The 25,127-nt window shown below is 41.6% G+C and overlaps 1 protein-coding gene and 1 long non-coding RNA gene across 6 annotated transcripts in view; one reads left to right on the top strand and one right to left on the bottom strand.

Moving 5' to 3' along the window:
* Positions 1-292: 292 nt before the first annotated feature.
* LOC128330144 (uncharacterized) lies at positions 293-3,447 on the bottom strand. Its single transcript, XR_008309980.1, has 3 exons — positions 3,352-3,447; positions 2,555-2,685; positions 293-802 (listed from the first exon to the last, which is right to left on the bottom strand). It is a non-coding gene; the product is annotated as an uncharacterized LOC128330144 (long non-coding RNA).
* Positions 2,151-25,127, top strand: part of SUSD5 (sushi domain containing 5) — a 34,280-nt gene continuing 11,303 nt past the window's right edge. Inside the window, exons 1-4 of one of the 5 annotated variants that reach the window (XM_053262505.1) lie at positions 2,163-2,616; positions 8,232-8,409; positions 14,872-14,990; positions 23,018-23,206. In XM_053262505.1, the coding sequence (XP_053118480.1) occupies positions 2,523-2,616; positions 8,232-8,409; positions 14,872-14,990; positions 23,018-23,206 (580 nt within the window). In that variant the 5' untranslated portion in view covers positions 2,163-2,522. Of the gene's footprint in view, positions 2,617-3,434; positions 3,557-3,593; positions 3,929-3,950; positions 6,924-8,231; positions 8,410-14,871; positions 14,991-23,017; positions 23,207-25,127 lie in introns of those variants that run through there. The other 4 variants (XM_053262506.1, XM_053262507.1, XM_053262508.1 and 1 more) reach the window with 4 other exon arrangements.

The raw sequence follows: 25,127 nt of genomic DNA on the forward strand, positions 1-25,127 counted from the left end.
AGTTTATGTTTTAAGTAAGACTGTGGTCCCATTGTTTTAAAGTATTTATATCTGATGTTATTTTGGGTACTTTTATTTTTTAAAAAAAAATATATATATATATCCACTTTGAGTATATGTTTTATAGAAGGCAAATAATTGCTCAATACACAGTAATAAATTTAGGAGAAGCTTGGCCCAAGATGGGATGAAGTTGTGCTAAATCGACATGATTGCAGCATGGTCAATAGTACCCAAAGCACCCTCCCCGCCGTTTATATCATTGCCTTCAATATGAAGAGTCTATTAGAAGTTTTCAGAACATTTTCTACTTTACCACCAAAGCCTCTGACACTACCTTGATATCCGATAATAGCTCTACAGTAATTGTTGAGAAAATCCAAGGATGCTGAAAATGAGCTTCTGGATCCTCAAGAGTATCACTTTCTCCATATCTGGGCATTAGAATAATGGTTACTTCAGTAGTCTGGGACACAGAAGGGCAGGATAGAAGGAAGTGCTTTATAGGAGGTCAGCTACTGCTTTTGGTTGTTGTTATTCATCCTCTAGGATTTTCCAGGAGGCTCACACATTCCTTGCCAACCTCACATTTCTAGGAGGTGGGGGTAACTCAAGAAGTCAGGAAAAAATAGCAAGTAAGGAGAAGAATATGAAAAACATCATTTTGGAGCTTTCCGTTTCAACAGAAATAGCAAATTATCTTGTGCATGTATATTAACCAAAAAGATTCTGGCAGCAGTAAGGATAGGTTTCCTTTCCATCACAGGTTTTCCTTCTTCATGTCTGGGCAAAACCGAACAGACTGTGCAAGCAAATACAGTACAAATATCAGAGGCTGAAGATCTAGAAAAGATGCTAATCAATAGTCTGCGTACAGCCCTTCATACACTTACCCTGACACACAGTTTGGACGTTTGCCTAAATGGCCCTCCCACTACACCAAAATTTGTTCTGATGGCTACATCTGAGATTACAGGCTATATTCATATGAACAGGGTATTCTGTGCTTCTAGAGAGTCCCTCCCCCCTCCAGGAGTACATGGTTTAATTCTACACAGTTCACACATTTTTATAAACAAAATACATTCCATATTTTCCTTCTCAGTTGTGCACACAAACAGCAGGGGGGAGGGTCATTTCACACATGCAAGAAGTGATAAAGTTTGTGGGGATTAAACTAAGTAGATAAATTTGTGTGAACTCAGCGCATGTGTGTGCATGTGTAATACAGAGCCAGCCATCTAGCTAGCTATTGTTGTGCTCATGGCTGCGCTTTTTCCAGTGGCTGCAATCACAGATATGGCAATGACAGTCTCCATGGCACCCCTTTCCCTCATTCTGAATGAAAACACACCTATTTTATCAGGCTTTTAGTTCATAACGTTTTAAAGTTTAATTGATAAATTATTTTAGAATTGTTTAAAATGGTCTACTGTTTTAATTGTTTGTGTTTTAATCTGTAAACTGCCCAGAGATTTGTATATGGGCCAGTATTATTTATTTATTTATTTATTTGATTTATATACCACTCTTCCAAAAATGGCTCAGGGCAGTTTACATCAAAACAAAAGCAAAAAAATCAAAATCAAAACTAAATTAAGCAATTAAAATCATGTAAACAAACATCAAGATCATTTAAAACCAACATTAAAAATTTAAGGCCATAAATCTAATTAAAAGCCTGGGTGAACTAATATGTCTTCAGTGCCTTTTTAAAAGCTGCCAGAGATGGGGAGACTCTTATTACTATTTACAGTATATATTGTAGATGCAATAAATCAATAAGCAAATAAATAAGTAAATTTTAAAAATCATACTGATGTTTTCTTTATGCAGTCATTAAATCACATGTCCCCCAAACCCCCACAACTCACTTGTTCACCCAGGCTTTTAATTAGATTTATAGAATTCATAATGGTTTTTAAATTGTTTAAATTGTTTCAAATTTTCTTTTAATATGTGTTGCTTTACTGTAACCCGTCCAAAGACAAGAGTTTGGGGCAGCATATAAATATGATAAGTATGCTACATAAATAAATGTGTGAACTGAGGGAAGTCTCAAGGTTTTTAGGACTGTGCTTGACATATCCTAACTGAACATGGGACTTGCTTCTACAGAAACATGTCGTCTGTCTCCCTCCAACTGGACTCCAACTGCCTCTTTGGCTCCTTTCCCCTCCCCTTTCCCTTATATGCTTTTTGAATTTCTTCTGCTGTGATGTATTCAGCAAGCATTTTCTGACAGAGCAATGAGACTTTTCACACCAGTTCTCCATGTGCACATGAGCTGGAGAAAACCTCTCTCCAAACCTAGCGGCTGGACAATTTTTCTCCCTCCCCTTCCCTATAGCAGCTTTGAGAAGATTGCTTCTCTCTCCCTCTCTCTTTCCATTCCTCCCTTCTCTTCCTCTATGATCCATCTCCATCAGTGGGATCTTGCTACTTGAATTCCTCAGCATTCCTCCCCCCCACCCCTTCAAGCTCGGTGGAAGCTCTTTCTAAGCAAGCTTAAACTCATTGCCATGGCTCCAGCTCCTAAGAAGTCGCCTGTCACCTTCGTCCAGTGTGTGGGATCTGCTTTCTTCTTCCTCCAGATCACCTCTGTCAGAGCTGACGGTGAGTTCTACTGGGTCTTTTTAAAGATATTGCTAGCAGAATCACCAGGGGTTCGTAGTTAAGGGATCACTGGAGAAAAAGTTAAAAGAAATACATGTGTGCAACTTATTCTATGATGTTATGAAAACATGTTGGGAGTCAACATTTTGCATTGCCTGCCCTGAGGAGCTCAACAGGGAAAGAAAAACAAACTCTAAACATGGTTAAGATAATTTTACCGATAGTGAAAGAAGATGACTTTTTTCTGATGCTGTGTAGGGAAATTAAATAAAACACACCGCTGTACAAAAATTAGAATTACATGATCCACAACATAGTTATGTTAGCCTTCCCCACCCCCACCCCGATTCTGAAATAATTCCCAGATACTATTTCCTACAGTTCTGCCACCTGGAACTCTCTAGATATTCACTTTGAAAGCAGCAGGGTATTTTTTGGAAGGAAGATCCCCTAAATTGGATCTACTGCTTCTTGTAATATTTTCTTGAAACAATTAAGAGGGTTGACTTAGCCTTCAAAACCTTTATTGTACTCATACACAATCATGTAAATGCTTTAATAAAGTCATCTGTAATAAAATCCACACATTAGTAACTCCTCTAAAAAGCTTATTGGATGCATGTGCTTGATAAATCCTCTCTGGGCTCTCCCCAGTTAGAAAGGGTATTGATGAGCCAAATGTCAACCTCCTGTCTTTGCTGTGTCTTGAACATGCTTTGAATGAAAGAAAAATACCTGCGTTGTGATTGTACCATAGCCAGTCTGATGGAGTAGCATATTTCCCCTTCATAAGACCCACCTCTTCCCTTAACAGTCCAAACGTATTTTTTCATATTCAAACAAACTGCCTAACGGATTTATTTACTGGTGGTTGTGTGATGTGAGGAGAGAGGAAGGGAAAGGAAAAAGAAGAGTCTCACAGGCATAGAGCTGAATTTTGGTAAAAGTACTTTCTCTATGTTCAATGGAGAAATGATTTAATTTCATGTTTGCATATGCTGGTGCCCTTAACTGCAAACCGATTCCCCACCCCACCCCAATTCTCTTTATAATTTCATGCACGTTCACAATGAGATTCACTGAATCAGTGTCTAAATGAATGTTGTATTAGATAACACACTTTAGTAAGTGTGTTGAAAACTGCAGCCTTAGTATGATGTTGAAGTATGCCAGCTTCCAAGTTTTACAGATGTATTTAAAGCAGAAATGCAGAATCCTGAACTTTTCCTCAGCAGGGCAAAGAGCAGTGAGTGCACCCCTTCCGTGCCAGGGACCTGATTCAATGCCCTGCCCTCCCATAGCAGTTTTGAAGGTAAAAAGGAAATGGGAGTTTTCTCCCATAGTTTTGAAAAATGTTTGAGGATTCAGATAGGGAACATGGTTCTACAGAAGAAGGGCTTAACCCTTTCCTTCATGCTACTTTCCTGATTAAAATCTACTCTCACCCCCGAAAGGTGCTATTTTTCCCACAAGGGAAAACATACAGGTACCTATGTAATAGCAATATGTTTTGCCCTGCAAGGCAAGTATCAGTTTCAGGAGGGCAATTTTAACCAGGAAAATTGTGCAGGAGGAAGGATTAACCTCTCTTCCACAGCACTGATCCAAATCTGCCCTCTGCCCTCCACTTCTAAAAACTATGCCCACAAATCTCCCACATAACATCTACATGCTTCCAAATAAATATGTTTATAATTAAGGGGAATTTCACAGAAGCAAATTGAATCAAATCAGATAGTAACTTCCGTTGATTCAGTGGAACTTACTTCCAAGTAAGCATGTGTAAGGTTTAGGGTTGCAAACTCTGACAGAAGCTATTCATGGATTTCCCCCCAATATTTTTCACAATATCTAGCCATAAACATATTCTGAATAGTAACCTGGAGGTTGATGCTTATTCCTGGAGATCCCCAGGCCAATCCTAGAGGGTCAGCAGCCCTAGTAGGATTAGAGTCTAAGACTGTGGTTCTAATCATGCTTGTTAGGGAGTGAGTTCAATGGGGCAGTGGGGCATACTTCTGAGTAAACATGCTTAGGGCCATGTGGCATGCCTGTCCTACAGCCCTACCCTCCAAGAAAAAGCCCCCAACCAGTTAGAACAAAATAGATCTCCTATAGGATACACCTTGCAGCTAATATATGAGCTTAAAAAGATGCCCAAATGCTTTGTAAGAATAAGAAAACTTTTCATTTTAACATGCTAAACTGCCCCTGCTAACTGGGCAAAGAGGCACCTTTTACCGTGGTGATTCTCTTTATTTAGCAGGGGGAGAGTAACTGGCCCTCTCCACCCCCAGCACAGTACTTCCAGTGACTGTTGCTGGTGTGTGTCTTATGTTTCTTTTTAGAATGTGAGCCCTTTGGGGACAGGGAGCCATCTTATTTGTTATTTCTCTTTGTAAACCGCCCTGAGCCATTTTTGGAAGGGCGGTATAGAAATCGAATTATGATGATGATGATGATGATGTCCTTTTCTGATGAAGCCATAGCTCAACTTCCTCTGCTACTGTCAGAGCTCACTAAGCCAAAGGAGACCTATCAGAGGAGGTGGAGGAGCCTGCCCCAGCCAGGATCCAGGATCCTGATGGGAGTCCTCCAGATCCTTTGGAGCCAGAGCAGCTGGAGCTGGTCACCTCCTCAGACACCTCCTGGTGTCCCCTGCAGGGCTCTTGCCCCTTCCTTAGAATCCTCCCCATCACCTCCAAGTCTCCAGGAGTGAAGGTGACATTGTGCCCAGGCTGAGCTCCCTCTTGCCTGTAGGGAGGCGCAAGCAACCAGAACCAGGCCAGCTTGGCTGCTTGGGCCTCCTTCCAGATGGGCCTATTCAGGAGGACAGGAAAACTAGCTCAGGAATCTCCTCTAGAGCAGGGCTTACCTGAGGATCCAGGAAGGGGTAGGGCTCTTGCTGCCTATACACACCTTCAGTAGGAGACAGTCTTTTGTTGGTTTCCTTTGAAGAACTTGGGGTGTCAGCTGGTTTGTTTGAATGAGGTTTAGGGAATTACACAGCAAAAATATGTATAGATGTACCTTAAGGGCTAAAGGATCTCCCTGAAACTAAAACATAATTCCAAGCTTTGCTTTTTAATGTGGTCTGGTGGGCCACTGTGTGAAATAGGATGCTGAACTAGCTGGGCCTTGAGCCTGATCCAGCAGGGCTGTTCTTATGACTGTGAGTTTTGTAACTTGTTTATGGCGTCTGGAGCCTGGTCAGGTAGATCTTGCTTCTCCTTTCACTTACAGTGCTTTCAAGTTTAATTGTAAGCATTAGTTTTTTTCTTTGTGAATGGGATTTAAAACCTGTGCAAGAAGAGTTGTTATGCTCCAGTGCAATAAACACAAGTGCTTTTGCTGGTCAGTGACCGAATAAACCTATCCAATGCTTAGCCTTAGATTGTTCCAGTTAAGTCTTGATAGTTAACAGTTGTTAGTAAAAGTATAAATGACATGTAAGGAACATGACATAAATGACAATTGGAAAAGATATTATTCTAGAACAACTGGTTGGGGCAAAGGATGGAAAAGAACATTGTTAAGAACATAACAGCCCAGCTGGATCAGGCCCAAGGCCTATCTAGTCCAGCATCCTGCTTCACACAGTGGCCCACCAGATGCCTCTGGGAAGCTCACAGGCAAGAGGTGAGGGCATGCTCTCTCTCTTGCTGTTGCTCCCCTGAAACTGGTATTCAGAGACATTGTGCCTCTGAGGCTGGAGGTGGCCCATATACATTCTTTATTGCTATCATATCTATGCCCAGAACTCCCTACCACTTGTGCAATACCTTCTCTTCCTTCCTTCCTTCCTTCCTTCCTTCAAATCCCTCCTTTTCCACAAAGCCTTTGGCACCACTCCCTAGTCCCCATACTCTACTGCAAATGAGCTTAAGTACATGGACATGAAACCACATATTATTTCCCTGTTTACCCTGCTTCCACTTTCCTTCCCCACCTCTCCTTCTTTCTCCACCAAACGTTGGGGGAGTGAGGTTTTTTGCTATACATTAAATAAGAACTGGTCTTGCGGTAACAAGCATGATTTTTTCCCTTAGCTAAGCAGGGCCTGTCCTGGTTGCATAGGAATGGGAGACTAGAAGTGTGAGCACTGTAAGATATTCCCCTTAGGGGATGGAGCTGCTCTGGGAAGAGCAGAAGGTTCCAAGTTCTCTCCCTGGCGGCATCTCCAAGATAGGACTGAGAGAGATTCCTGCCTGCAACCCTGGAAAAGCCACTGCCAGTCTGTGAAGGCAATATTGAGCTAGATAGACCAATGGTCTGACTCAGTATATGGCAGCTTCCTTTGTTCCTATGTAAGTTATAGAGGTATGGTAATTAATGATGTTTATTATTTACCTTATTCATGAACATAGCTTGATGTTTTCAAACTTATTCAGGAATGGGCCAGATTTCTCTTAGAAAATACTGTCTCCTTGGATTAGGTCAAACCTTCCAGTCTGTTAATCAAGCTAGTTTTCTCCTCTTGTCCAAGTCCATATGACAAGTAAGTCTGGATTGGGGAGAGAGGTCAGTACTAGGGCAGCTGAAATCTGCAGGAGAGATGACCCTGCACACAGGGTCTTGCCTAGCCCAGTTGCTGGGAAGGCAACAGGTTGGCCTGTCTTCTGAGAGGATGGGGGAGGCTCCTACTGCTTGTTCTGGGGTAGAAGAGTGAGTGCATGAGGCTTCTTTAAACAACAGAGGTCCTTTGAAATAATTGAGGCTATAGGCCCATAATATGCTACAACTGTATTGTCTGACACTTGGTTGTAAAATTCCAGTCTGGTGGATGAGGGACTGAAAGGAGGAGTGGGAAATACTTTGGTGGGAGCACCTACCACCCAATGCCCTGAGCAGCTCACAATCCAGAAATGGCTGCAAGGGGGTTCATAGAGATGGGGAAGGAAAGTGGAAGCAAGATCAACAGGGAAATAACATTCTGTTTCATATGCATGTACTTATGTCCACCTGCAGTAGGGTATGAGGACCAGGTGGTTGTGCCAAAGGCTTTGTGGGAAGGGGGTGGGGGTTGAAGGAAGGAAGAGAGAAGGTATCACACAAGTGGTAGGGAGTTCCGGGCATAGCAATCTTGCTATGATAGCAATAAAGAATATTCTTCTCGAGGACTTAATTGGGAGGGGGGGCAGAAGTATGCAAATGTGTAGTGAAAATATTTGTTGACTGATGTCTGCACTGAGAAGAATAATTAATTATGAGTCAGTAATTTGATCTTCAGAAAGTTTTCTGCTAGATTCTCTGGTAGCTGCAACACGAAGAAGATGTATGTGTGTAGAAAGTAGCTTCAAGTTGGTGGAAGGGATCATTTTGGAATGTGAGGAGTGTGGGAAACTCTTCACTATGAGGAGCTCTGGGACTATCTGAACTGAACATGAAGTTCACTTAATACAGAACAGTTTTTACCTAAAAATGTTACGCATAAATGAGAGAAACCCTCCTCTATTCTTTCATTGTACAGAATGTCACACAATTTCAGTACATGTTCACTTATACAAAGTTATCAAATAAATGATCAGGAGTCTGTTGGAAACATCATCAGTATTTGGAATCATATACGATTGCTTGTGCATTTTGTAAGTTCTTGTATGTCCCTTGCCTTGTAGGAAAGTTATTTGCCATTGGACCCAGGAATGGATCCTGGAGTCTGGACTTAGCAATGGCTCAGCAATCGTGTGCTGCCATAGGAGCACATCTGGCTAGTGCAGAAGAACTGAAGAAAGCCATTAGGGATTGCTCCTTTGCTGTGTGTACCAGAGGCTGGCTGGCTGATGGCACCATTGGGTAAGGAGAAAAGCAACGGTGACATTCACTCTAAAGGACAGGAATAAGTCATTTGAAAATAGTATTATCTGGGTACACTATAATGTTAACCAAGATTCTAGTCAACACCATGCTGAACACAAAAGATGTTGTCCACACTTGCGCCGATGCTGTTTACTGTATGTGCCAATGCTGACCATGGGCTGCTGGGAACAGGGAATTTCCTGTTCCCAAGTAAGAAGCAGCTGGGCGGTGTGGCTTTTTAAAACAGACAGCACAGTTGCTTAATATGAATAGCACTGTGGGGGGGCGGCAGAGAAGCAACGGGGGGGGGGCAGGTAAGACCTGCCTTCCTCCTGTTTTTTAAAAATTATTATTATTTATATCCAGCTCTTCCTCCAAGGAGCCTAGAACGGTGTACTACATACTTGAGTTTCTCCTCATAACAACCCTGTGAAGTAGGTTAGGCTGAGAGAGGAGTGACTGGCCCAGAGTCACCCAGCTAGTATCATGGCTGAATGGGGATTTGAACTCGGGTCTCCCCATTCCTAGTCCAGCACTCTAACCACTACACCATGCTGGCTCCTTCTAAAGTGGCCCACTCACCCCCGCTGAAACGCTTCGGCTGGGGTAGCTCAAAGCATTTCAGCCCCTCAAAATAGAGGCACCGAAACGTTTCTTGCACATACCTAAGCCAGATAGCCACCACATGTGGATGTAAGAGCTTATATACAAAGGCTACAGCACTCATGGAGAAGATCTAGGTTATAGATGAGATTACAGGGGTCAGAATACCCCTAATAGCTGAGGCCATATTTCTGCATCGCTTTGATGTAAACCACACTTTAGTTAAAGAATTGATAGAATTGCTCTTGGTAGCATTAAAAAGTGTTATAGCGAAGCACTGGAAAGATTTTTAAAAGTCTCTAGCCTTGTGTTATGGTTCAATAAAATAAAATCAAAAATAAAATATTGACAGTTTTGGTAGAAGACAAAATCTTCTCGCAAATTAAATGGGTGTTATATAAATCATGCAAAGGTTATTTCTTAGAAAGATGGTTGCCCTATCTGAATTATATAGTTCAGAAGAAGAAAAATTTTACAAGCCAGAAAGATTGAAATACGTGTTTGTTTTATAATCAATGCTCTATAAAGTGCATAAACATACATTTGAAAACAGTTTGACAGTTGTTGGGCAGGAGGGAGGGAGAGGGAGGGTGTGGGGTTTGTGAGTTTTATTTTATAAGAAGTTATCAGATACGTGCATCATATAAGTTTTAAGAAAAGATAAAAAGTTTACAAAAGGGGTATTGTAGAACTGGAAAAGGTGTGGAAGAAGACAACTGAAATGATCAGGAGTCTACAGTGCCTTCATTATGACAAGCTCATTATTTGAAGCTTTTTAGTTTAGAAAAAAAGGCAGCTAAGGGGTGTGGGGCATGATAGAGATTTATACCACTATGTATGGTGAGAGTGGATGGAGAGATATCCCCCTCCTCACAACACTAAACCAAGAGGTCATCCCATGAAATGGATTGGCAAGAAATGTAGAACAAATCACAGGAAGTACTGTACGTCTTCACACAGTATATCAATAGTCTATGGAATTAGTTGCCGCATGATGTGGTGGTGGTCACCACCGTGGGTGATTCTAAAAGAGGGCTAGATAAATTTGTGGAGGGAAAATTATTAATGGCTACTAGTCTTGATGGCTATATGCTGTTTCCAGGTTCAAAGGCAGTATATCTCTGAATACCAGTTGCAGGGGAGGAGGCATGCCTTCATCTCCTGCTCGTGGACTTCCCAGAGGAATCTGCTAGGCCACTGTGGGAAACAGCTCTGGGGCCTGATCCAGCAAGTCTGTTCTTAGGTGGCAGGCAAGTCACCTTCTGGAAACATTCTTCCATTCACAGAAGTTCGAATTTAATGCGATGTGTGAAACATTTTGAGCACTCATTTCTGAGTGCTATATGAATGTCAAAGAGCCCTGATAACTGGGCAAGAGGGCACCTTTTAAAGTGGTGGCTCATATTAAGCAGAGGGAAAACTGTCCCTATTCATCACTGTATAGCATGTCCCTCCAGTTGCTGTTTGCTGGTGTTTCCCTTGAGTCTTTTGTTTTGTTTTGATTGTGAGACAGGCAAATACGTATTTTTTCACTCATTTTGCTATGTGAACCACTTTGAGAACTCTTGCTGGAAAGTAATATATAAATAATTCCTAATTACAAACGTACATATGAAGTATCATTATATGAAGTCAGCCCTACTTTCTTCAGTTTTAGATACTTATCTGCATGTTCAACAAGGCAAGTAAACCAATTTGCTTCCATAAGCCAGGTACTACTTTATGAATTCAGCTACTGAATGTTGAAAATGAAAGCAGAAGGTGGCGTTCAAAGTGTAATTGTACTTCAAAAAGAGAGAGAGCAATGCTGAAAGGGAACAATCATTCCAGCAGTACCCTGAGAATTTTCACTTGGTTAACATGTCTCTCTTCCCTCTGAAAAGCAAAATATTTTTGGCCAACAGCTTTCACCCTAATATGCAAAGTGATAGTTTTCCATTTACACATCCCTACAAAGTATTTGCAGATGCATTTCGTTTTTGCTATACTGCATGTTTAAAGTGTCATCCATCTGGCAAAATCCAGTGGTGTTTGAAGTACATATATACCAGGCTCAATAACTAGGAACAAGGAAGGATGGAGCACCTCAGCATGACTCAGGATAACGCCCCTAATAAATGGACTAAACAGGTGGGGGGGAGTGTACTGAAATGCGCTTAAATGTTATCTTGTACTTAAATAACTGGAGCCAGTAATAAGGTTGTTTAGGAAACATTATGAACCTGACCAGATAAAAGGAGCGGTGGCAGGCCTGAGGCAGTGTTGAGTTTTTGTTGCAGTTCTGAGAGAGCACGGGACACCTACAGAATTCAGTTTCCTGGGAATTTTAGCTTTCATTTTGAAAAAAGAGCAAGTTTCTCCCCATAAGGAGCATTTCCGGACAGCAGGCTTTATTGCAGGTTTACTGCAAGGCTTTACTGCAAGTTCAAATTTGCCCAAAAAAACTGATGCAAAAGGGGATTTTTTTTACCCCTGACATAAATTGGGCTACGCTCTAACGCACAATTCTGAATTGTGTCTGAAGTCCTCTCCGATCGCTCACAGGGACTTCAGAACAAATCTGGTCAATATGTGAATGCACACCCTCCATTCCACAGGAGAGACGAGCTTAAAGCCCTATCTGGGAAATGCTCAAGGTTGTGAAAATATGCTTGAAAGCAATGTCAGTGTGTGAGCAATGTCCACAGAAAACAAAGAAGCTGAGGAGTCACTGAATAAGATCCCTGTTGAATAGGTCTAGCAGTCTTATGCTCTGTAGAGCCCTCCCTGTGACTAGAATAAACTAGAATAAAATTACGCAAATTTGATTGCTTTCCATAATTTATAGAGCCTGCAAAACCAAGGACAGACTTTTAGGTGCAGAATTTCAATTATTCTGGCATAGAATTTCAGTCTTATAACAGGAGACATAATACCTGGTGTGAGAATTTTCCTGTCAGACATGTGTTAATATATCTAATCTTTGCTTCCAGCAGCATGCAAGGTTTGAAGCAAGCCCTACTAAACATTGTGCCTAACATACTGCGCAATAGTATTAGCAACATTGTGTTACACAAGAGTAAGTCCATTATTTCAATTGGACTTACTCTTGTGTAATGTGATTTGCACAAATTTTGCATTTGTACAACTTGCACAGTTTACACAAATGCAACATTACTAGGCTGATGTACACTTGAGCACTATGTCAGCCAATGGATCTGAATTGACTGTTTCTCCTTGTCATTATGGCATTATCCCATTAAATGCCTGTCTACAGGCAGTAATAGGCTGGATGAGGGATAATAAACTGAAGATGAATCCAAACAAGATGGAGGTGTTCATTCTTGGAGGTCGTAATCTACAATATGGGATAGAACTTCCTGTTCTGGAGAAGGGTACACTCCCCCAGAAAGAATAGGTTTGTAGTTTGGGAGTGCTCTTGGACCTTTCTCACCCTTGTGCCTCAAGCTATGTCCAGGAGTGCTTTTTACCAACTGTGATTGATTTGACAACTCTGCCCATCCCTTGAAGAGAATGACCTGAAAACAGTGCTACGCCAGCTAGTAACCTCCAGGTTGGACTACTGCAATGTGCTCTATGTAGGGCTGCCTTTGTATGTAGTTTGGAAAATTCAGTTAGGTAAAAATCAAGCAAGGATGGTCCGCCCAAGAAGGTTACTGAATCCAACAGGATTCCAAGAAGCCTTGGAGGGATTTAGTGTTGGCTCTGCTGGTGACCCTGTTGACACTCTGGTGGAGAATTGGAATAATCAACTCACCAGGGCAGTGGACATGATTGCTTCTAAGTGTCCTCTCTAACCCGCTTCGAAACTGGCCTCTTGGTATATGGAAGAACTATGGGAGCGGAAGCAGCGAGGTAGATGACTAGAATGCAAGTGGAGAAAGACTAAACTTGAATCTGACAGATTTGAAGCGCAGGTAATACGTGTGGCAAAGAAGCAGTTCTTTTCCTCCCGTATTGCGTCTGCAAGTTCACATCTGGTGGAGTCATTCAGGGTTGTGAAGGGACTAATGTGCATCCCTTCCCCCTTGAATAGGTACTTGGAACCAACAATTACTCGCTGTGACGTTTTTAATGAATTTTTTGTGGGGGGAAATCTCTCATATTTGGGCCGACTTAGATTCAAAATCTCTCATATTCGAGACGATTTAGATTCAAACTCTACAATTGTTACAGAGTCTGATGCTGAGGTGTCCAGCAGCTGCTCTCATGTGATTATTCTGGATCAGTTTCAGTTTGTGACTCCTGAGGATGTGGACAAGTTGCTTGGAGCGATGAAGCCTACCACCTTTCCTCTTGATCCTTGCCTGACATGGCTTATACTATCTTGCAGGGAGGCTGTTGTATGTAGAGGGCCTGGTAGAGATTATAAATGCTTCTCTGAAGGAGGGCAGGATGCCTCCTTGTCTTAAGGAGGTAATAATTAGACCACTTCTGAAGAAGCCTGCCTTGGATCCCTCAGAGTTAAGCAATTACAGGCCAGTCTCCAACCTTCCATGGCTGGTCAAGGTGATTGAGAAAGTCTTGGAGGAAACTGATTATCTAGACCCATTTCAAACTGGCTTTTGGGAGGGCTATGGGGTGGGGACTGCCTTGGTCAGCCTGATGGATGATCTTCAATTGGGAATTGACAGAGCGAGTATGACTCTGTTGGTCCTTTTGGATCTCTTGGTGGCTTTCGATACTATTGACCATAGTATCCTTCTAGAATGTCTGAGGAATTGGGGGTGGGAGGCACTGCTTTGCAGTGGTTCCACTCCTACCTCATGGGCAAATTCCGGATGGTGTTTCTTGGAGACTGTTGTTCTTCAAAAGCTGAACTTTCCTATGGTGTCCCTCAGGGCTCCATATTGTCTCTGATGTTATTTAACATCTACATGAAACCACTGGGAGAGATCATCAGGAGATTTGGTTCAGGGTGTTATCAATATGCTGATGACACCCAAAACTATTTCTCCATGTTAACATCATCGGGAGAAGGCATAACCTTCCTAAATGCCTGCCTGGAGGCAGTAATGGGCTGGATGAGGGATAACAAACTGAAGCTGAATCCAGAGTACGTTTACAGGAGGGTGGCAAAATTTTTTTTCATAGAAAGCAAGATTCGGTTTAGAGTGATTGAGGCACGAGATGCCGGGCTGTGCATTTCAGATTAACCGGTTTCATTTGAATGAAATTAATCATGTATTCAGTATTTGAAGGTATTAATGTTTTATGTATTTTATTGTTGTTGTTTCTTTTTTTGTATTTATGCTGGCCTTGGGCCGAAATAAACAAATACATACATACATACATACATACATACATACATACATACATACATACAGTAACCTTTTCAGGCCACTAGAGGCATGAGGAGTTAAGTTAATATGTCTCTCTTGGTTAGATTCAGTTGTTGAAGGCTAGTGCCTGTTTGGGTATGTTGTTCAATGGCTCTCTCTCAATATGTGATAGTTTTTCAGTTTCTTAATAAATATTTATTGTTTTTTGAACTCAACTTCCTGTGTCCAGATAATCTCTTGGGCTAAACTTCTTTACCACCGAAGCATACCCTGCTGTGTGAGTACTTTAATGGTTCTCCTCATGCCTCTCAGCAGGCAAGACCAGAAACACATTTGTTAAATATTTGTAGGTCAGTACTGTTTGATATACTGTTTGATATCAAAGTCTTGGCAGCAGTGATATCAAAGTCTCACAGCACAAGTGACAAGACCAGCATTTTTCTATACTAGATGTTCCTTAATACTTTTGCTGTTTTACAGTAAAATATTAATGTCAATTGACAGAAAAGATTACAGGGAATGTAATTCTTACACAACTTCTGATCACTTTTTTTGTCCTCTTCCTCTCTTTTAGGACAACTGTGTGCAACAGGACAGGCAGCAAGCCACAGAGTGTAAAAGTTACTGATGTTCAGATTGAAAAGGATCCATCTCCAAGTGGGAGATATGATGCTCTTTGTGTGAAAGTTCAAGGTTTGTATTGATGTACTACTGGCATAATGAGTATGGCAAGCTAGATCAGACAGTTTTGCTTTTTAAAAAAATCCTTACTAAAAGTAGGTAGAAGTCAATTTACAAAATGGGTGGACTGGTATGAAACCACTATGGTACTTCTGTGAGAATGCAGGCTGTTGCTAGATGGAATCTCAGCTTTATTACTATTTTTAATGGGTGGACATTCTAACATCTACCAACTGGGATCCTTCACAGGCCATCTTATGCAATCAGACCAGAGTGTGGCACAAGCTGACAGCAAGTGCTTTGCAGTAAAGTGCTTATGAAGCAAATATCCCAGTTCTGTTTTGCAGCTAAGCTTCTATGTTTATTGCTCCAAAATAACCTCCAAAAATTAATCCATGTTGCTCCAAAAAATAATCCATACAAATTTTGCATAATTTATTCTGTTTCTGCTAATGAGGAGAAAAGCAATATGGGGGCCACTGATGTAACAGAGCAGAAACTGAGGCTTGTTAAGTTTCTTGAACAATGTTACTAAGGTTTATTACTTAATCATTACCAAATCATAAAAACAGTCCTACTCTGAGTGAAAAATCATCCTAACAGAAAAATAAGAGACTCAAGCGTCCAGTAAGAAACACAAACTGACCAATCACTCTTCACAACTGATGACTGACACGAACATTCTAAACTCTACCCCAAGCCTATACACAGGTATACATACAATACATCAGTGGCAAGAACAAATCCAATGTATATACTTTTTCCAGGTCTCATTTTTAGGGCAACAGTTTCAAAATAACCGACTAGATCAGCCAGATGCAGGAATCTTTAGTCCAAAAACCAGATTCAGTTGCTGATTGTGATAAGTCATTCAAGCTGCAGAGAAGCGGCACCTAGAGCTAAATTGTCCTATCACTAGATGCCCCAGTGAGTGTACCCATCTAGACTGTCCATTGACCCCCCCCTTCGCCAAAAAACCCACAACCCAACAACAACAGATGTGGTAGGGCTATAAAAGCTTCTGTCAGTTTAGGGCAACTGTTAGCACTGGTCTTGCTTGTTTGCCATTCCTGGCTTTTGTTGCCTGCTAGATTACCCTGGTGCCAGGGACTGCCACTTGCAGCAATAATGCTGTTTGTTTTATGTTGTGAACCTATTGCCCACCATCACAGTAATAATATCATTATTAAATTAATGAAGTAAACTTACCAGGTGTCATGCCATACAAACTATGTTGAGTAAATGTAAATAAAATAAGCAAATGAGTTATTCCCCTTTCCTTCTATATTACTGTGATATGATCTAAACGGTTCTCTCTCTGCTCTCTAGCCATGCTTATTTCAACAGAATATCAATATCTCCATAAAAACTACTGGCTTGCATTGTATATTTTTTACTAGCCTTCCCAGGGCTGATCCATCAATGAGACTGACTGGGATGGTCACTTCAGATTGGAGTGAATCTGGTAGACTGAAGGGGAGGGAGAGAAAAAGCAAGTCTCTATTCTGTAAATTAGTTATAATTTGTTACCCAAAATATGGCCTAGAACTCTGTAGTGGTTTAGCTATGAACAGAAATCAGATTTTGCAAGCCAGGCAAACTTGTAGCACAGGTTCCTCATTAAAAGATGTTGGATCAAGTAACTTGCCCTTATATCGGTAGTTTGCAAAATGCACTTTAATGGACTGGATTAGCAATAGCAATAGCAATAGCACTTACATTTATATACCGCTTTATAGCCGGAGCTCTCTAAGCGGTTTACAATGATTTAGCATATTGCCCCCAACATTCTGGGTACTCATTTTACCGACCTCGGAAGGATGGAAGGCTGAGTCAACCTTATTAAGGCTGAGTCAACCATATTAAGATATGCTACAGAGTTGATTTTCCCCAGTCATCTCGCCTGCCCGCCCTGCACAATCTGGGGAAACCTATTGCTCACTTACTTCATCTCTTCTTCTGTGAAAGAAGATGAAAATTGTATAGATGTGTCTGAACTCTTAATAACAGGATAACCCACCACAAACCTCTGAATTCCCTCTAAAGGTTCTCTTGGCTGACCTTCATAGACTACAGGCAGATGTTTCAACATCTGTAGTGCACACTCATCATTTTAAGATGTACTCACACATGGTAAAAATATCCCTGCCATTTCAGACTACCACACAGTTTCACAGAATATCATTATTTTATTATTATTATTATTAATTATTTATTTACATAGTCAGACAGGTGTTATTGACTGGTTTGTTTTATCCAGACATCGAGTCCTTCCCAAGGACCTGGGAATGCCTGAATTTTATTGTCAATGTTGTTGCTGTTGTTATAGATATCATCGCAGAATATAGGCTGTTCCCAGTAAAGCTGCTTTTTGTAATTGGCTGATGGTGATTTCTGTGGCCCCTATGGTGTTGAGGTGCTCTTCAAGGTCTTTTGGAACGGCACCCAGGGCGCCAATTACCACTGGGATTATTTTGGTCTTTTTCTGCCACAGCCTTTCAATTTCAATTTGTAGATCTTTGTATTTTGTGATTTTTTTCTATTTCTTTTTCTTCTATTCTGCTATCCCCTGGTATTGCTATGTCGATTATTTTGACTTTTTTATCTTTCTTCTCGACTACAGTTATATGTGGTGTATTGTGTGGCAGATGTTTGTCTGTTTGTAGTTGGAAGTCCCATAGTATTTTTACTTCTTCATTTTCTTCAACTTTTTCAATTTTATGGTCCCACCAATCTTTGGCTACAGGTAGCTTGTATTTTTTGCAGATGTTCCAGTGTATCATCCCTGCTACCTTGTCATGCCTTTGTTTGGAGTCAGTCTGTGCAATCTTTTTACAACAGCTGATTAGGTGGTCCACGGTTTCATCTGCTTCTTTACAAAGGTGGCACTTGCTGTTTGTTGTTGACTTTTCTACTTTTGCTCTTATTGCATTTATTCTTAGTGCCTGTTCTTGTGCAGCCAGTATTAAACCCTCCGTTTCTTTCTTCAAGTTGCCATTCTTAAGCCATTGCCAGGTCATGGTGATGTCTGATTTTCCACTTATATTGTGCAAATATTGACCATGCAGTGGCTTATTTTTCCATTATTATTTTTTTGCTGGGTTCTTGACTTGTTCTTTCTTGTAGGCCTGCTTTGTTTCGTTGGTGTTGAATAGTTTCTCCTTATTGACCATTTGAAGTGCATGTTCTTCACTGTCCTTGATATATTCTTCAAGGCCTCTTTTCTCCTCCTCTACTGTTTGATGGACTTGCAGCATTTCTCTTCCACCCGAGCTGTGAGGGAGGTATAGGCTATCGACATCACTGTGGGGGTGCAGAACATGATTGATGGTCATTATTTTCCTGGTCTTACGATCTAGTGTCTCTAGCTCTGCCTGGGTCCAGTCTATTATTCCTGCAGTGTATCTGATAACAGGTATAGCCCAGGTGTTTATGGCTTGTATGGTGTTCCCGCCATTGAGTTTGGACTTGAGGATTTTTCTAACTCTCCTGATGTATTCACTTCCAATCTTTCTTTTAACTTCAGTGTGTGCAGTGTGTGCGATGTTATCAGCCTGGAGAATGCCCAAGTATTTGTAATGTTCTTTCTCTTCCAGGGTCTTGATGTTGCTTCCATTGGGCAGTTCTATTCCTTCTGTTTTTGTTATTTTTCCTGTGTTCATTATTAATGCAGCACACTTGTCTAGTCCAAACTCCATTGCTATATCACTACAGAATATACGGACAGTGTTTAGCAGTGATTCGATTTCTGACTGGGACTTTCCATACAACTTCAGATCATCCATGTACAGCAGATGGTTGATTTGACTTGATGTTTTAGATGTTTGATATCTGAGGCCTGTTTTGTTTAGTATTTGTGAAAGTGGGGTCATGGCGATTACAAACAACAGAGGGGATAGTGAGTCCCCTTGGAAAATGCCTCTTCTAATGCTAACCTGTCCAAGTGTCTCGCCATTGATTGTTAACTGTGTACTCCACAGGCTCATTGCTTTTTAAAAAAATATCTGAATGTTTTTGCTGACACCAGTTGTTTCTAAACATTTTAGTATCCATGTGTGAGGCAATGAGTTGAAGGCTTTCTTGTAGTCAATCCATGCAACACTTAATATTGTTTTTCTTCTCTTGCAATTTTCTAAAATCATTTTGTCAATCAGCAGATGGTCTTTTGTGCCTCTGGTGTTCAGGCAATTTCCTTTCTGTTCAACTGGAAGCTGTTTGTTAGTTAATAAGTGTTACATCACTTCATCTGCTATTATTCCAGTTAATAATTTGAACATGGTTGGCAGGCAGGTTATCGATCTATAATTACTTGGAACTGCACCTTTTGCTGGGTCTTTCATGATGAGATGAGTTTTCCCAGTTGTTAGCCATTGTTCAATATTACCTCCTTGCAAGATGTGATTGAACTGTTTTGAGAGTTGTTTATGAAGGCTTGTTAGGTGTTTAAGCCAAAAGCCATGCAGTTCATCATTGCCTGGAGCAGTCCAATTTTTAATTTTCTTTGCTCTTTCACTTATTAATTCTGGTGTTATTATTAGATCTTGCATTTGTTGGTTACATTTTTCGACCTCTTTCATCCAGCCTGCTTTTTTATTATAACCTATTGGATTGTCCCATAATTTTCCCCAGAATTGCACTGTTTCTTCTTTATTTGTTGTTTCTATGTTTCTTGCAGTTTCTCCTTCTATGCTTTGGTAGAAACGTCTCTGATTCGACTGGAATTGGATATTCTTCCTGTGTTGTGTAATTCTGGCTTCATATCTGCTAATCTTCTTTGACACTGCTATTTGCTGCTTTATTATTTCCAGGACTTCTCTAATTTTCCTTGAATCGAGGTGGTATTTTTGGATCAGATACTGTTTGGTGTTTTCACTCTTCAGCTTCTTGTCTTTCATATCTTTCATTTTACTAGCATCTGATCTAAGCCTGGCGATTTTATTTTCTAATCTAATCTTCCATTTAGGTGATGTACTACTTTCTTTTTTTACAGGTCCACTGATCTTATATCCAAGCTCTTGTGTTGTTATTGTTGCTGCACTGTACATTAGTTGGTTTGTTTCTTGCAAATTATTGGTTGTTTTTTCTGCAAGTGCAGCATTTACATCTTTTAATGCCTGAGCAAGTTGTTTTTTGGCAACTGTTTTTAGAGCTGGAAGTCGAACCCTGGTGGTTGTTTGGTTCATGTGCTCAGTTATTTTTTGCTTTAGTTCTTGTTGCTTTTCTGTTAAACGGCATTCAGGGTTTTGAGGTGAAGGCAAAGGGGAGGTTGCCTGGTTTTGATTTTGAAACAGTTCAACAACAGTGGCATCCTCTATTTCCAACACCTCCTCCACCTGCGCCTGAGCAACTTCTTCAGTTGGTAATTCTTCTTCCATATCTTGAGACTGTGTTGCTCTTTGCAGTTCTTCCAGCTCAACTCCTGTGAATACTTTATTTCTTATTATGACTCTTCACTGGTCTGCTAGCCTTTGTTCTGTTATTTCTGTATCTGGATGCTTCTCTTTCCAAATTTGGTACATTCTTTTTAAATAACCTCTTCTAGTTGGACTAGACTTGTAATAGCAGATCATTTTTTCCTTGCTGGCATTTTTCGTATATTTTTTTCGGTTAAGCGACGTTTCTTCCAGTATTATTATTATTATTATTATTATTATTATTATTAATTCAATTTCTGTACCGCCCTTCCAAAAATGGCTCAGGGTGGTTTATGCAGAGAAATAATAAATAAAATAAATGAGATGGATCCCTGTCCCCAAAGGGCTCACAAGCTAAAAGAAACATAAGATAGACACCATCAGCAGTCACTGGAGGTCCTGTTATGGGGGTGCATAGCAGTTATATGGTGTGTCTCTTTGAGCTGGTCCATACATTATCTTATCTCTTTCTCTGTCATCCTTTGTGGGTTCTTTCCTCTTCTGATATTACATTGTGCATGAAAGTAGAGCAGTACTCAAGGGAGCAGTAACTTGTGCAAGACAGCTAGTTAGCTGAGGTCCTGTATACATTGGCTTTCCTCTTGAAATTGTACTCCAAGGTCTGTCTAGCTTCTCTTTCAAGAGATGTGGAACAAAGGGCAGGTTCAGATACTAGTTCCAGTCCTCAGCTCTCCATGTGTAGCTATGAGTTGTGCAAGTTTCATTATCAACAGAAGGCCGATGCTACTATCTTTGAAAGTACTGGCCACCTGTTCAAGTGATGGAAGGCAAGTCCTTCTACTTACTACTCAAATGGATGTTTGGCACTGTCAAATCTGACTGCACTGATAGTCTGTTAGGAGAGGTATGTGAACATCAAACCAATATAGATCACAATGTGTACCGCCATGAGTGCTGGATTTGAAGATCCACAACTTCCTGCTTCGCATGTTAATAGTGTTCCTTAAATTATATGCAGACAGGGGACAGACTGATTAATTAGAAAGGAGATGCACAAATTTTCATTCATTCATTCATTCATTCATTTATTTCATTTGATACTGCTCTTCCTAAAGTGGCTCAGGGTGGTTTACATTAAAACCAAACACACAAAATAAAACAATAATTTTTTTAAAAAAACAACAGATTAAAATTAAAACTAGATATTAAAAGCCAGGCTAAAAAGATGGTTCTTTAAGGCTCTCCTGAAGGCCTCCAAGGAAGATAATCCTCCCATATCAATGAGGAGCGCATTCTACAACCCAGGGTGACAACAGAGAAGTCCTGATCCCAGGTCACCACCAGCTGAACCGGTGGCACCCAAAGATGGACCCCTTCTGATGATCTTCATGAGCAGTGGAGATCTTGTAGACAAAGGTGCTCTCACAGGTAACCCGGACCTAAGCCATTCAGGGCCTTAAAGGTAGTAACCAGCACTTTGTGCCTTGCCCAGAAACATATCAGCAGCCAGTGCAACTGTTTACGAACAGGCATAATGTGGACACCCCAGAAACCAATCTGGCTGGCGCATTTTGAACTAAATGAAGTTACCGAACTATGTACAAAGGCAGCCCAACATAGAGTGCATTGCAGTTGTCCAATCTGGAGTTTACCAGCTGGTATGCCACTGTTTCCAGGTCATTCTTCTCAAGGAACGGGTGGAGTTGTTGAATCAATTGCAGCTGGTAAAAAGCACTCCTGGCCACAGCCTCAGCCTGAGGAACCAGGGTGAGACCTCTGGGAAGTTCTATCCCATAGAACTTCCTGTTCTTGTCGAGGTTACACGCCCCCAGAAATAACAGGTTCATTGCAGATTACAATCCCCCCCCGCCCACAACAATGAGCAACTCCATCTTGCTTGGATTCAGCTTCAGTTTATTATCCCTCTTCCAGCCCATTACTGCCTGTAGGCTAATGCCATTTCCCGATATTGATGGCAAGGAGAAATAGATGTGGGTGTCATCAGCATATTGATAAAACACAGCACCAAATCCCCAATGACCTCATCCAGCAGTTTCATGTAGATGTTAAAAAGCATTGGTGACAGAATGGAGCCCTGAAGGATTCCATTTAGTAGCTTCCAATGCTTTGATGAGCATCTGTCACCAAGTGCCACCACCTAAAGTCTACCCAAGAAATAGGAGCAGAATAACTGTAAAACAGTGCTTCCTATCCCTAAATCCCTCAGGTGATCCAGAAGAATACCATGGCCGATGGTATCAAAAGCTGCTGAGAGACCTAAAAGAAACAGCAGTGTCATGCTCCCTCTGTCAATTCCCTGGCAAAGGTCATCTATCAGGCTGACCAAGGCAGTCTCAACCCCCCCCTAGCCTGCCCTAAGGCCAGTTTGAAATGGGTCTAGATAATCAGTTTCCTCCAGGACTGCTTGAAGCTAGTCAGCCACCACTCTCTCAGTAATCTTACTCAACCATGGGAGGTTTGAGACTGGCCCATAATTATCTATCACTGGAGAAAACTAGTAGATCACTCTCAGAATAAATTATATTAGAATATGTATTTTCAGAAGATTATTTCCAAAGATCCCAGGTGTTCACCCCTTCAACCATGTTAAAAACTACTGCCTAACCAGATTCTTCTTGCATCCCTACTTGTTTTTCTTCTCAGGCAAACCATGTGGGGATCCTCCGTCCTTCCCTCACACAGTTCTCCATGGCCACACTGGATTTGAAATGGGGGATGAACTGCACTATGTCTGTGCTCAGGGATATGTCATGAGCAATAAAGATACTGCTTTTACTCTGCTCTGCCACACGTGTGGTGAATGGTTTGGTCAAGTGCAGGCTTGTGTCAAAGGTAAATCTGCTGACTAAGGGTGTATCTGAATGTTTTTGTATGGTGCCACAGTGTCCTAATGTCTGTCTTCATGCTTTCTTTATACAGTACAAATGCTCCTTGGGCTTTTCCAAACAATGACTGAATGCAGTCTTGCTATACTTAGACTAGTGGTGGCAGTCGGGGGGGGGGGGAGGAGTTCATACGAGGGAACCATTTACAGTGACATCAGGACAGCGACAGAAGGTACCGTTCACACAGTCAGTGGCATTATTCAGCTTTGCTCCTGATGATTCCTGCACCTTATATGTGTCCTTAAAAAGTTGCACTTTGGTGCAGTGCCCCAAAGGCTTAACTTTAGGCACTTCTTGTCACAGTAAAGCCATCAGTCTGGGAAAGCTGCTCTTCTGGAATTGTGTGTGACTCTTTTGGCTAATTGTTTTTTTAAAAAAATAACCCACAGCACTGAGTATACACACACATTCAGTTGTATGTCCTCTGCTGCTGATATACAAACAAGGGAGTCAAACTGAATCCGAATCAAAACACAGACCAAACATTTACTTTTCTTATATAGAAACAGAATCTGAACTGTTTGTGATTCTCTAATGAAAGAGAATAGGAACGGAACAACAAAAGTTCAGGTTGCTGCCTGTGAATAAGTCCTGATGTGAACATACAGTATGCAGTTGCTATATACTGTGTCAGGGCCATTCATCCATCTAGGCCAGAGCTGTCTGCTTTGGTAGTGGCTCTCCAGGATCTCACGTGGAAGTTTTCCCAATCCTATTCACTGAGATCCTTTTAGTTTGAGACACCAAAAACGGATCCCAGGACTCTCTGAATGAGAAAGCATGTGCTTTACCAATGAGAGTGTTGTGGATGTTCCTGCTCACTGGCCCATGAGCAGAAGTTATGAGCCCATAAAAAACAATGCCTGAGAGGCAGGCAGAGGTGGCTCATCAGTAAGGGCTGGTGGGGCTGTGCCTCTGACCTCCCATCAAACAAGCAGGCAACAAACCCTCCAAAGCACAGAGCTTCCCCAGCCTCTCCTCCTTGCCATTCATTCATTCATTTTCATTTATCAGATTTGTACACCGCCCCAAACTTCCATCTCTGAATGGTTAAAGATAACATTAAAACAAGTTTAAAACATCACAGGAGTCCCCACCCACGGAACACCACCCTGATCAGAGTAAAAGACCAAATCAAGCATGTGACCTGCAACGTGTGTCGCGGTCCAGAGACCACTTGGGATAGGCCCATAGTTTTCATGGCCGCTATGAACTCCTGAGCTGCCCTGGAAAAGTTGGTCCCAAAATGAACATTGAAGTCCCCCAGCTCCAAAAGTCTGGGAGATGCCTATGCAAGTTCTGCAACCAAATTCGTGAGCTCAGTAAGGGGCTCTGCTGGGTGGCGGGGTGATCGGTACACCAACAGAAGTCCCAGTCTATCCCTGGTCCCCAAACTTAAGTACACACATTCGATATGGTCAGATACCCTGACAGGGACCCTGGTAAGGGAGATGTTATCCTTATAGACCACAGCCACCCCACCTCCCCGCCCATGTCCCTTCACCTGCTCCTCTACAGAATACCGTGACCAGACTGGGCCACTAGCCTCCTCCAACCAAGTCTCGGTGATACACACCAGGTGGGCCTCTTCACCCACAATCAAATCATGGATGAGTTTGGGTTTATTTCGGACAGACCTGGCATTGCAAAGGAGCAAGATGAGGTTACATGGGTTGTTGGTAATGCTCCCCGAGGTCAAAGAGCTGGCAGGACAGCCGGAGGGAGAGACAGCTATTAAATTTCTGACTATCATTCCCCTGGAATGAGCTGCCGACCTGCCGTTACTTCTTCTATTTCCCACCACCACTGGCATAGCTACCCCACAGTCAACCAAGGCACCCCTTGTCTCCCCATCTCCAGACAAATCC

Source organism: Hemicordylus capensis, chromosome 6 (assembly GCF_027244095.1).
Source record: "Hemicordylus capensis ecotype Gifberg chromosome 6, rHemCap1.1.pri, whole genome shotgun sequence".
Classification (NCBI taxonomy): domain Eukaryota; kingdom Metazoa; phylum Chordata; class Lepidosauria; order Squamata; family Cordylidae; genus Hemicordylus; species Hemicordylus capensis.